Below are 13,653 nucleotides of genomic sequence, written 5' to 3'. Positions count from 1 at the left end.
TAGTGAAAGCTCTGATTGGCTTCCTAATCAAACGTCGATTAATCCGATAAGGGTTTTAAGTTTTTAACTAATAATTTTCCGGCATGACTATGTTTTTTTCTCATGCTTTGAAGGAGCTATTGTAAACGAGCGTGTCTCTTTTATGCCAATATTTTGCTTGACCTTTTTGCACTTTTTTCTAGCACATTCCTCGATATCCAGTATCTTTTTCACGCTTGAGGTCTTAACTTTTGTGTCATCTCCATTGCTCCAATTCCCAAATAAAATTTGTTGCTAAAATAAAAGCAATTTTAAATCAAAGCCGTTATGGCTACGAGTTTAAGATGTCAGTACTGTCGCGGAATGAGGCCACATTTCCCCGCATCAAAAATTTCTAGGCTACATACGGTCAAATAAATTGCCCTTCCCGCCTATTGTGCTTGTGACTTCCGAATCTGGTAACTAAAATGATCTTGTCACCAATCCAGCCAATAAACATTAAATGACAAGCCATCAAACAATAAGGTGCAAAATGGAAAGAAAGAACTATAAAAATCACTATTTGATCAGAGAAGAATAGCTCCAAAACGGACACTCATTAGTTGAAAACAGAAAACATTTGACGGATTCATTGGATCCTCTTTCAAAAGCAAGTCAGAGCTGCCATTCTTTTTTTGGAGATTTACTTTAATTTTTTAATTGCCGCCGTCAGCCTTTCAACGGCTATTATTTTGGCGCTCCCCTTTTTTAATTTGCTTTACCTTTTGGTCACGTTTTTCGTTTTACCTAAGTCACGATTTTCACGTTTGACTTCTAATTTACCTCATTCACTGTTTCAACTGAATGAATTTCAATTTCTTTCACGGATTGAGTTACGCAATGTAGTGAATACAGTCAAAGTCTAAAGAGCAAAATAACCAGAACCGGGATAAACCGATAAAGGCCTGTCATTAAGTCATAGTGCATTAGGTTATCAAAGTTCACTAGAACGATTGCTAGCTGACATTAAACTTAATAGTTTTCAGTTTGGAATCAGAATTATTTTATTTTCATAAACGCAAAATTCATAACTAGATAATTGAATTGCCAACAGAAATTTTGCTTGGCAAAATAGAGAACGGGAAGAAATAAGAATTTTGAGAGAACTGGCTAGAATTTTAAAATGAAGTTTCTCCGAAAATCATCGATGCATCTTGAAAGTACTGTCTTTAAAAGCAACATCGTGTTAGTTAAATTGCTCAAAAGGATGCAAATAAGACAAAAAGGCAAAAATTAAAAACTAATGAAAACATGAAAGATTTAGCGAGACTTTGCTCAAATTTGATTTAGCGAGACTTTGCTCAAATTTTAAAAGTTATTCTTATGAATAATTTTGTGTGCTACCAAAACTTACCATTTGAACAATCTACAAACCCCCCCCCCCCCCCCCCCCAAATGACAATTACAGTGAAAAGAATTGAAAAATGGCCACAATTTTGTTAAAGAAACTATTAAAAGAACTACGGTTTTTGGCATGTTTTTTTTCCACTTCGAATTGGGCCTTTCCAGCGACTTCAGTACGCTAAGTACTTGAAAGGCTACTATTGCCAGCTAAGTCACTAATACATAATCTGCCTCTCAAAGTCTCTATACTTGTTTAGGATTTAGTCTGTTTAAGCCCCCGCGGATTAAAGGGCACATAACTTCTACACCCTCAGACAAAAAATTGCTTTGACATACATGGAATACATTTCTTGTTAATTCGAATGCTAATTGGTTTCAACATTAAGCCTTTAGAAACTAATTTCAACGAAGCCGTCTAATCTACATACCTGCTCGACAAATTAGAACACTTTTTGACTCCTAGAAAATGGCTCTCAGTTTGCATCCTTTCTCTTCCCGTTCTCATTTTTAATAGCGGCTGTCAGCCTCTCAAACGGCTGTTATTTAGGCGTTTTCTTTTTTTTAATTTGCTTTACCTTTTGATCACGTTTTTCGTTTTACATAAGTTTCGATATTAGTTGTAAACTTAATATCCTTCAGTTTAGAAGCTGAAGTAAGTACAGATTTAAGATATAACTGAAACTGCACGCTGAATTAGAATAATTTTTGAACAATTGAACAATTAGAAATTTTGTCAATTTCAATCTCTTCTTTTTTTTCCTTTTCCTGTTTCAATCCTGATGTGCGTCTAGCGCGTCAACGGCGGCTATTTGCCGTCAATCTGCCTGCTTTGTTTCTATTTCAATCGCAATGAACACCAGGAATTAACGAAGGCTGTAATCCAAAAATCTGCCAGCTTTGTTTTTGATTGTATTTATATGCTTTCTAAGAGCTGTTAAAAAGAATGATGTGTTCATAATGACTGACCTCAATTCCACTGGTTTTCTATATAAAAGAGAAAGAAAAAAAATTTCTCTTCATATGTTTAATTGCTCTAGATCGAAGTTTGAAGCAAATCTTTTGCATAATCCATCTGACTTTTCAAAAATTGCGCCAAAATTGTTGTAATTGTAAATTTTATTAGTCACTATAGTGGTATATAATAACCACTAATGACGCTATTTGTAGTTACACCCCCAACTGCCGCAATAATGAAGAGTTCCCACTAGTCGTTCGCGAGCGATTCTTCTGACGTTACTCGGCTGTTTTAATTTCTGTATTAAGGGTTATGCTTTGTTAGAATTGTTTTGCCAGTCGGAATGATTATCTGTTTCTTGAGTTATATGTAGTGGATTGACCATTATTAACTCAAAATTTGTAGTGAATTTTGTACTTTCTGTATTCGTGAGAGTCGTTAAATTTAGCATTTTTGTAGTCGTTAAAATGAAAGTCGTTGAAATTAGCAATTAACTGAACGAATTAAGGATTTTGTGGAGTTTAATTTGTCTTTTTCTCGTTATTTGAATTTAAGTGGTCAATAAAACATCTTCTGATTTTCAGTGGTTTCCTTTAGGCAGATTCTGAAAACATAAACATCATCAACGTTTATCAACCCGTTTTTGTTTTTTGGCATTTTCCCATTCCTCATTTTGTCTTATATGCCAAATTTCTACACGATTTTTGTAACTCTAACGTCAATATTATCTTTATTTAAATTCTTTTTTCTTTTCCCCTATTTGTGATTATTTTTGGACTGCTTCATCTACTGTTCAATTGGTCTGCTGGTCAAATCAAGGATTTTTCAGTTGCTCATATTTGTTTGGATTTATTTCAGATTTATTATGTTTCTCACTTATTCTGACGAAATTTTTGTTTCGCTTTGTCTGCGTTTGCCGCGTCATCGACATTTGCCTTAAAATATTTTTGGCTTTTCGTTCATTCTTTGCTCATTCTGATCTATCTTATTTTGCTGGACAGGTGATAGAAAAGCAACTTGAATTGCACGGGTTTAAAGTCGACAACCGAAGTCAGACTTGAAACCGGATAAACCCATTAAGACCACTTTTAAATGCTAGTTACTTAAACTTTGTTCCAGTTAGTTTTAGCTACCAGATCTAATGCTGACTATTAATCGAAGTTTTGGTTTTGTCTTCTCACAAGGAAGCCTGAGTAAGCGCTGATTTCAAATCAAAAAGTTGTTGAAAATGTAATTAGGTATCGAAATTTCAAAAGAAAAACCACGAAGGTAGTGCCATTATTGCGTTAGATTAAAAGTTTGATGCATTTACTGTAGACATATGTGCCTTTTAAATGCGAAATTTTTGCGTAAACGTTTCCACTTGCTTATCTCATATTCTTAAGTGCCGGCTATAGCTGAGCGCAGCTAAATTTGACATTTTTTGGTTTTTCAGTTCTGTCAAAGTTTTTTTTTCGACCATTCGACGTCACGCTTAATTCAAGTTGGCTTTTGGCTTCGTTCATGCAATTGTGAATTTGCGTGCTTTTCATTATTTTGCGCTCTTGGTGTCGGTTTTTTTACAATCCAACTAATTTGGATTGTATCAGTGCTCTGTCCTTTACAATCTGTAGGATTTCAATTGTATTAGGGTGCCTTTTTGAGATATGTTCACTTATTTCAACTTTCGTATGTCAATGACAGAAGTGGTTTTAGTCATGCTTGAGTAGTAGAGGGAGCAAAAGGCAAGTAGTTTTGAAACGTAAGATCAATTCAAACTGCTTTAAAGTGCGGCAATTTTTGCACGTGCGGCAGTTTGATTTTTTTCTCTTGATTGCTGATAAATTGTAATACTTATGTTCTTATTGCACATAGTTGCAATAGTTTGTGTCACTCCATTGACAGCAAATGCGTTTTGTATTTTTGGATTATTTGTCCTAAATATGTTTATTTTTTTGTCTTGCCTTTCTGTTTATGTCTGATTTATTAGTCTAATTAGTTATAGACCTCAGTTGTTTGCTAATTAGGCGTAAATGAATCTTATTATTGTTTTGGGTTGATAGACTTTTTTAATGGCTTTGACGCTATCTCTCCTCAAAGTTGCTCGTGAATTTTCCTATAATTGTTTTTTTGTTGTTGTCATACCACTTGATGTCATTATGGAAGGTCATATTGGCTATCTGATGGCATTAGTTGATTTTTTCAAAATTGCTAACTCGTTCTGATGAATTTTCCATTATGTGTTTTTAAAAAATTTACTACATTTTTGCGTTTTCCTCGATTTCTTGTTATTTGTTCTCAATCGAAGTTCAAGTTTGAAGCAATTTGGATTATCTTTTTATCATATATTTTAAAGCCCGGAGGCCATTAAGCCTCTGAGATGTTCCCTTAGGACCAACCGGTCACCGTTTGAAGCGATTCGCTCGAGGTTAGTCGGTTATGTTTATTTTTTATCGCTTGGTTTCATTGATGACGTTTCATTGATGAAGTTTTGCTGATGAGATATAAGTTAATTTAACAGATTACTTAGTTGATAGCGAATTATTATTTTCGATTTGAGTTAATTTGTTTTCAAAAAAGAATAGTCGAGGTTTGTCGCTTTTTTACTGCGTCATCTCGTAGCCTCAACAGGTCCATCTGCATTTTAATGCGGCATAACTATAATTGAATAGATTTATCTGTCTCAGCATTTAGCCAATGTCTTAAACACCATTTGTTTTAAATTTTTTTCCATGAATTCTTGAGTCTGCTTTCTTTAGGTGCATGTCTATATTGCAGTGGTCTTTGTTTTTTTTTGCTTGATCATCTGACGTTCAATATTTGTTTTACGTTTTTTACTTCGCAATCCTCGGAAGAGCACTTCTGTTGATCGTTTCAAGCCGGACTTCCAGAGCTCGTTTACTGCCTTTAAGTACCCAACCTCATTTCTTAAACTAATTGATAGTGAGTTTACAGTTGATCATAAATGACTTACAGTACTCGCAAATGACTTCAATTTCTCTCGAACGTTGTTTTTTCACACTACATGATTGTTTTTTTCACACTAATTCTTCATCTTTAAGTGATCTAGGTTGAGCTTCTTCTGAATTAAAGTTCACTGCTTAAAGCGATAGTCAGCGAAAGGAAATCAAAAGCCTCGTAACGCAGTGAGGAAGATAGTTTCGGTCTGTTTTCATTTGCTAAATCTGCATTTAACAATGAATTGCTCAGCAAAACAGCCTGATGTAAAGGGCGTTGTTTTGCTTTACCTTAATTCAAGGCTTGTTTCCCCTCTTCTATCGTTGTGCTCAAAGTGCTTTTAAGAAGAAGTGGATCATCAAAGCAATCTAAAATGAATATAGTCGCTATAGAAAAACGAAAATGAGATCCAGTTTTAAATGAATGTTTTTTTAGACTTTGTTCTAAATAGTCTTAGTTGTCTAACATTTATTAGCATTGGTAACAATTCCTCCTGTATGCTCTCATCAATAAACACATGTTTAAGTGAACGTTTTTTAAACTTTGTTCTAAATAGTCTTAGTTGTCTAATATTTATTAGCATTGGTAACAATTCCTGTATGCTCTCATCAATAAACACATGTTTGTCTAACTGCAAAATCAAAAAAGATCGCATTTTTAAAAAAGTTTTTTTTTAAAGGTTTAACAATCAATTTTTATTACTTTTTTCCGTTCTTTTAGGCCCAATCGGGATTATGGAAATCCATGGCAGTTCTTAATAGCTGCCCTCATCTCAGCCGGCTATTATAGCGGCGCTGTCTTTTTCATACATTTTCACAATTTTAATATTCACGCAATCTGTTCACATTGTTATCAGTATTTTTAAAGTCAAATTGAAGTGATATTGGTCACGCCGAAACAGGAAGTTAACGAAACAGCGAGTGGTTTAACGCGTTTTTCTTATTTTAAAGTATAGTGAGAAAGCAATGCTTGAACTAAATTTCGCTTTCTCGTTAGTTGATTTTTTTTCACATGCGGAATTTTGACATTGATTTTCGCCGTTTTTGAGGTGTATGTCTAAAATAAAAGGTTTTGACTTTAAAAATGTCCTTTTTACAAAAATCGATTTTCATTTTCGGATTTTTAAAATCTCAATCGGGATTATTGGAACCAACGGCGGCTATTTGCCGGCAATCGGCAAGGTATATTATTTCTTTTGTCGATGAACGTTCTTGTGAATGTTAATCGGTCTTCTAACGTTTTTAATGGCTGATTAGGCATTGCAAGTTTTTGAATTATGCAATCTTCAAATTAGTCAATTCCTGGCTCATAAATACATCAGATCCTTTTGATGAAAAATTTGACCATGCTTTTTGTCGCAGGTCTCTGCGTGTGACTCCAATCCTCGGAGTTGTTGCCGTCATTCTGACTGCTTTGTTTGTACCCGAGCCAGTCAGAGGTGCGAGTGAGGCGGGCAATGAGACGGGAGACGAGATCATGGTGGAGACTTCATTCAAAGAGGACGTGATCTATCTGGTGAAGAATAAGACTGCTGTGTATTCTACTATAGCATTCACTGCTGTTACTTACGTCCTGGGCTGTTTGGCATTTTGGGCACCACTCTTCTTGGAAGATGCATATCTTGCGCAGGGTAAGCAGCAAATCGATACTTCTCACGCGTTCAAAATTACGGTTTAAAAATTGAATTGAGGTGATTAATAGCCGCACAGCGATAGCTGGGGCTATTATTGGCCTTCTCTTGGTTTTTTTACAATTCAAAGAATTTGAATTGTATTGGGGCGCTGTCTTTTTTTTTTAAGATCTGTTCACACATTTTCATGATTTTTGAAGTTAAATTGGAGTAGTGATTTTGGTCACGCCGAAACAGGAAATGAAGCGAAAAAGCGAGTGGTTTTGCGGCGTGAATTTTTTTCGCTCTAATTTTAAAGTAGAGTGAGAAAACGGTGTTTGAACAAAAATTCGGTTTCTCGGTAGTGGTTTTTTGTTCACATGCGGCAATTTCACTCTGATTTTTACTGTTTTTTCGATTTTTTGGATTGGATTTTTTTTATAAATGGTTTTCCCAATCTATTCACAGCTCATTCTAGACCTAGTTTTTTGTTTGAATTAATTTTTCATTTCTCGCTAGTGGTTTTTTTGGTTCACATGCGGCATTTTGACATTGATTGTCTGTTTTTTCTTATTTTTTTATCTGATTTTTTCTAAAATGGTTTTCGCATTTCACTCATAGTTCATTCTAGGTCTAGTTTTTCTGTTTAGTCAAAGAAAATTCTTTGAATTGTACGTCAGGACTTGTCCTGCTATGTTTTTTTATTTCGTCGTCATGATTTTTGTTACGACCATATGACGTCACCGCCACTTTTTGATCATTCGTTCATGCAATTTCAACTGAAATGCATGTGTGACGTCATTTTTCGCTCTTAGTGGAGCGAGTTTTTTGTTCATGCGCGTGATTAAATTTTTGGTCACACTTGACTTACCTCACTCTCAAAAATGACTTCCTCACTTTGAAATTGACTTTTATTTACTTTAATTCAAAGAGATAAGGTCAAATGGGTGTGTGTCACTCTAAATGAAGGTTATTTGAGATCAGCGAATAGAGGCAGCAATAACTTTATACAGATTTTTAATCAAAATATAACATATCAGCCTTCAATGAAAAAACGAATTTTTTTGGTCTGTCTTTTTTACTGTTTTTTTTTTAGACTGCCGATCTACGAATCTATTGCGGCTATTTTCTGGCAATCTGCCAGCTGTGTTTTTTGCATCTAAGTCTTAAGGAAAATTCTAGTCTATTTTAGCTTAATGAAGTTAAGCGTTCAAAAAAGTCCAGCTACGAAATAACTGCCTTTTGGGACTTTTGCACGTTATACATACCCTTAATTCGGATGCCTACGTCAATTATATAAATTTTCGAATCAGTAGAATCTTCGAACGAGCTTATTACACCTAGTGTGATTGCTAAGGTGGACCACATTTGGAAATGTTCAGCAGAAAATTGGCAGTTACTGACGTCTGTGGCGAAAAAAATTATCGTCCGAATCGTTGTGATAAAAAAAAGGGCAGCTGAAATCACGCCGCTGTGGCCTTTAGGCTGTTCCGCTGAGATTAAACAGAAACCACAATAATTATAATTGTTGCGATGAATCGGATATGTAAATGTGGGTTTCATCTGTATGAGAACAGTTCTTTTCTTTCAGGTAAGAATCCTAGCAACACATACATATCTCTGGGCTTTGGAGCAGTCACCTGTGCTTGCGGAGTACTAGGAGTGGCTCTTGGCTCTTATACAGCAAAGTTGTACCTCCAACGGAAGACCAATGCAGAACCACTGGTCAGTACTTATCTTGCAACCAAAATATTTGATAACAATAGCACTTTCGTTGCACTTGCAATAGAGAAAAAGCAATTCAACGCAAACTAATGTTTTGAAAGATAACCCGCGAGAACACTAACAATTGAACTCGTATTTTTTAAAACCTTGCGATTGTAAGCTTATTGAAGGCAGAGAAGGCCTCTTTTTACTGCCTGTAGTAACAGTCAATAATTGCTAATTATTTCTGCGCTTACTGGTTCTATATTCATTGTAGGTAACCCTGACTATCTTTATATAAAAAACAGAAGTATTACTTAAATTAGAAAGACACAGAAATAATATGCCGGATTCAGAAACGTACTCACAGTACAAATAGCTTCACGGGACTAAAATAAAAAGTTTGAGTATTTGCTATTTATTACAGAATAGGGAATTCCTTGTCTCTGATTGGTCAGTAAAGGCACAAAAGATTTTCATCTGCTGCAAGTTGTAATTTCAAGTGCTTCCTTTTAGTGCGACTAATTTCAATAGGAAAACTTGCATTCGTTTTCTCACGCAGGAATGTGCCACCGAAAGATATTTATTGGGGAAAAGAAACAGTATTAGTGATACAATCACGTTGATGTTTTGCTTAGGTTGCTGCGTATGGAATGATCGCTGCTGGTCCTCTTGTGTTCATAGCTGCGATTGTGGTGGAGTACAGCCCGGCAGCCATATGGCCATTTGTCTTCTTCACAGAGATTGCACTCGCTCTCAACTGGGCTCTAGTGCCCAAGATTCTCATAGACTGTGTCGTTCCCAACAGACGTGCCTTGGCTTCGGGTTAACAAAATCTAAACCTTGTTTTTTGCCCTTAAAGGGCACATTTTTCTCACTGTCATACTATTCTACCGCCCTTGAAAAAGAAGCAAAAATAATTTGAATTTGTGTTTAAAGATTAGAGAGTTGTACTTCAGACGAAACACCAGTTTTGAGTTAATAGACGATTTCAATAAACAATTTTTTTAATCAATTCTTTGAAAAATTGTATTTACCATCTCCAAAGACAGAATTGGTAGTGTTCTCTTAGAATAATGCGCCACACAATAGTGTCAGTGCAGCATGCTTATAGGATTAGCAATTGATTACAGTACAAAGGTACGAACTTTTTCATATTTTCTTTGCCTCAAGGTGGGTATAAGCATTGTACCAAAAAAAAAAAAATTACTTGCCATAAATTTGGTAGTTAAGTTCAATGTTTTTCAACTTCAGGACTGGCAACTGGAGTGTACCACCTGTTTGGAGACGCATACAGTCCCTTCTTTGTGGGGTTGATAGCTGACGTCACATACGGCAACAGTTCCCATTACAATCAGTTCAAAGGACTTCAACTAGGGGTGCTAACTTGTCCCATTGTTTGTGTGATCGGAGCCGCAGCCTTCTTTGCGTGTGCAATTGTCTACGATGGCGATAAATCCAAAACAGACGAGATTGTTGAACGGAATGCACGCGAGAGGCGACTTGCACGTGGTGAAGATCCAGATGAGAATCGCGTGAATGCAGATGATGATAACTTAGCTGCTCTGGGGGGAGGACCATTTTTAGATAACAAGTACGATACTGAACCACTTATGTAGAACATATTATAGCTAATAGTGATTCATCTCAAATTTATGGAGTTATGAAAAAAGTTTCAGAGTTTCCACAGCTTTCAGCTCTGGAAACATGAGCGACTGTTTTCTTGTCAACCGTCTATATTTGATTTTTAACGCCCTTAATCTGATTATGAACGATTAACTAGCCCTGTTCTATGTAAAGCTACAAAGGCTATGATAAATCAGAAAACGGTTTTAGGTTTGTGGCAATAAGATTTTCAGTGAGTTTTGGACTGAAAACAGATCCGCTGATCAGACTGGAACATTTATTTTTCTACCAAATTAGATAGGAAGATTGTTGTGCTTGTATCTTTTTAAATACAATTTGTTTTCTGGCTAATAGATTCTATCAGTTCTGCGAATTAATCTGTAAATTGAATTAATTAGAAAAACGTTTTGTTTTAAATTAAAGTAGAGCTTGTCAGGGTTTAGTAAAGTATACTTGTTGGAGACGAATAAAGAGTAGTAAGTTATACAGTCGGATAATCCAGACTTGATTAAGCCTGGTCTGATAAACTTGCGTTAATGATTAATCTTTGAAAATCAGCTCTATTGAGTATTGTGTCCATCTGAATTAGTCACTCTTTAAATAAAACTATTCAATTTTTGATTATTCTCAAAATATTTTATACCTGCAAAGCATGAAGCCGGGCGTAGCTATATTGCGGTGATCTTGGGTTTTTCACAATTTAAATAATTTTAATGGTATTGAGGAGCTGTGTTTTTACGAATCGAAGAGAAATATTGGCGACGTATTTTTTAAATTGGTTTTTTCTCTTTTTGTGAAGTCAAATGCATGCGTGAAAACAAGTGTTTAGGTAAACCTACTGACCGAAAGTATTTCCCATAGAACTATTCTCCGAAAGTGTTTACTAAGAAGAAACACATGATGGCAGTTTTCACTGAAGCAACAAAAAGCAGTTCTGTATTTTTTGGAGAAGTTTGTAAAATGAAAGATTTTGTATAGATTTGCCTCATTTGCAGGCCGTTTAGTGAGTGCAATTTAACCGTGTTCCACGGTCTGCTACACTGGTGAAGAAGGTTCCGTTTATCGATTGCGGTTTTTTGCCCCCATGCGGCGCTTGTTTTTGTTAATGTTTTTCCAAACTCTGAAATCTCTGAATCGTAAGCTCAGAACGGTCCTGATGTGTTTTGTTTCTTCGTATTACCCTCATATTTTTACATTTTTTCGTGCCACAAACCTCAAAAGAGCATCTTTCCATATCGCTCTTGTATTGTTCATTTACTGCGTTATGGCGTGGCGTTATTTCTTAACCTAACTGGCAATGAGTTTTAAGGTGATCTTCGTTGTTTCCAATTTTTACTGCTAATTGTTTTCCCCAAATCTGTTAAACAAGCGCAATGATAGGCTCATTAATTTGCTTTGAACAAGATGCTACGCACCTATCACCTCGAAATATCACTCAGTCGTTCTGCCATCAGGAGAACGAAGATGGTAAACTTTCGACAAATCGATTTTCTATTTTGAAACTTCCCTAATAAGTATCACATGTTTAGGAGCCAGCTGACTTGTTAACGGAAATATGTAAGAAAAATGTAAGAAAAAGAGGAAGAACAAGAGAGAGAGAGAGAGAGAGAGAGAGAGAGAGAGAGAGAGAGAAGAGAGAGACAGAGAGAGCGAGAGGGGAGGGAGTGAGGGCCTAAAGGTAAACAGTTTCGAGTTCAGCTGTTGTAATGCAAAAAATATCAAATATTGGTGACTTTTGACTCGACGTTTAAAACTACAAAATCCTCGTTTGTGTATTCGCAAGGACGGGTATTTTTGTAAGAATTGTCTTTGATATTTTGTAATAGACGTGCAAAGTTATTACTGCACGTAATAACTGGATAACGTTAAAACTGGATAATTATGTAACGTTTTCGAACCTTGGTACTGCGTAGACAGTCGAATGTTTCAATATACTTTGGCAAAAACTAATAAAAAGCTGGGAGAAAATGTCTCCAATGAAAAATAAAAAACTGGACTTAATAATTCAAAACCGTTTTAAACCAAATTGAAAATGATATCATAAAAATGGTATTGGAAGATGCTATTGCGAAGAATGTAGTGAAGAAATCCAATGATAGGTTGAACAACAAATGTTGAACAAAAAACAGCAACAAATTAGAGAATTTGTTAAGTACACGAAGATAAATTCTCAAAGGGAGATTCTTGTTGAGTTCGTTATAATGATGAAAAAAATTGCTCGTGAGCAAAATTTAAATTAAAATTTGTAATTATGGGTCTTTTTTATGTAAAAAAGTTGCTTTAGCGTTTTTGTGCTTTTGTTCTCGAACGTGATTTCAATTTCAGTTCTCGAGTGACTTTCTTAGGCTTGACGTCCTGATTTTTCGTGATCAAAATTTCTCTTAGTCTGAAATTAAATCCGTCCATAAAACAAAAACGCGAGGTTATGATTGGACTTTTTTTAAAGTCCTTATAGCCGAGTGGTTAATGCTGAAAGCTAGTACACATTTTTCAACCCAAAGTTTTATCTAGGCTCTGAGTTAAATTACCCTGCCTATTGTTCGAGCGCAGAAGTAACCTTATAAAGAATGCCCCATTGTTGATCGACGTCTGTAGTTGCCAATTTTTAAATCGACCATTCAAAACCAGCATCTCACTCCGAAGGTCAGTTCTCGGTAAACAAGTTTTGTAAGAACTTCCAAAAATTTGGTAGGTACTATATAAAAATTGATGGCACTATGGGTCATATCACAAAAAACTTATTTGCCTCTAATTTGCAATTTATTTGTTGTTTTTTAGGATGATATTGAAATTATAGTTCGACTGCATACTTGTGGTAGGTAATGTGTACCCACACGTTTTGTTGTTTCAGAAAAGTTGAGAAAACTAAGAACCAAAGCTTAAAATTTTCTGATGATCTAGGAAAAGCTGTTTTGTTTACAAAACCAGGTTAGCAGGGTTTTAGCGAATCTTTTTGCAAAATTAATCAACAAAAGGAGCTTCCGTTTGTAGTATGTTTTGGTCTCATAAAGCTCCGTCAATTCCTGTAACTCGTCTAACTTGTTTTCGAAGCAACCAATTCTAAGCAAAAGCAAATTTTGAATATAGTCTGTTTTTGTCTAATCTGGACAAGTTGGCGAACAGTCTGCGCACTATTTCGTTAGTACTAGTGGGCAATAAAAATGGTTAGAGAGATTACAACTATGTTCAGTTACAACATAAAATATTCTGTTCTCATCAAAAAAGATTTTTAATCTTATTTCGAAATGAGAGTTCTCAATTTCGTGAATTTCTCAGTTTCAATGAAGTGAATGAATTTTTGATTTTTTTCCCTTTCGGTTGTCTATCACCCTCGTATCAGGGCATTAAAGCCCTCGGGCGATTTATGTTCTAATGAATACTTATTGTCATGACTCGGCTCAGCCTCGTAGGTAAACCAATGCTTACTTGAAAAAGTAGTTTTTAACTAATACTTAATTGT

At 35.4% G+C, this 13,653-nt stretch overlaps 1 protein-coding gene across 1 annotated transcript in view; it reads left to right on the top strand.

Moving 5' to 3' along the window:
- The window catches only part of LOC142337862 (protein spinster homolog 1-like), a 77,378-nt gene extending 66,779 nt beyond the window's left edge, over positions 1–10,599 (top strand). The window contains exons 5-8 of the mRNA XM_075387460.1: positions 6,616–6,884; positions 8,455–8,588; positions 9,206–9,392; positions 9,822–10,599. Coding sequence (XP_075243575.1) covers positions 6,616–6,884; positions 8,455–8,588; positions 9,206–9,392; positions 9,822–10,186 — 955 coding nt within the window. The 3' untranslated portion in view covers positions 10,187–10,599. The remainder of the gene's footprint in view (positions 1–6,615; positions 6,885–8,454; positions 8,589–9,205; positions 9,393–9,821) is intronic.
- Positions 10,600–13,653: the final 3,054 nt, after the last annotated feature.

This window comes from Convolutriloba macropyga, chromosome 4 (assembly GCF_964194025.1).
Source record: "Convolutriloba macropyga chromosome 4, txConMacr16.3, whole genome shotgun sequence".
Classification (NCBI taxonomy): Eukaryota; Metazoa; Xenacoelomorpha; order Acoela; family Convolutidae; genus Convolutriloba; species Convolutriloba macropyga.
This window is presented reverse-complemented; position numbering and strand designations above follow the sequence as displayed.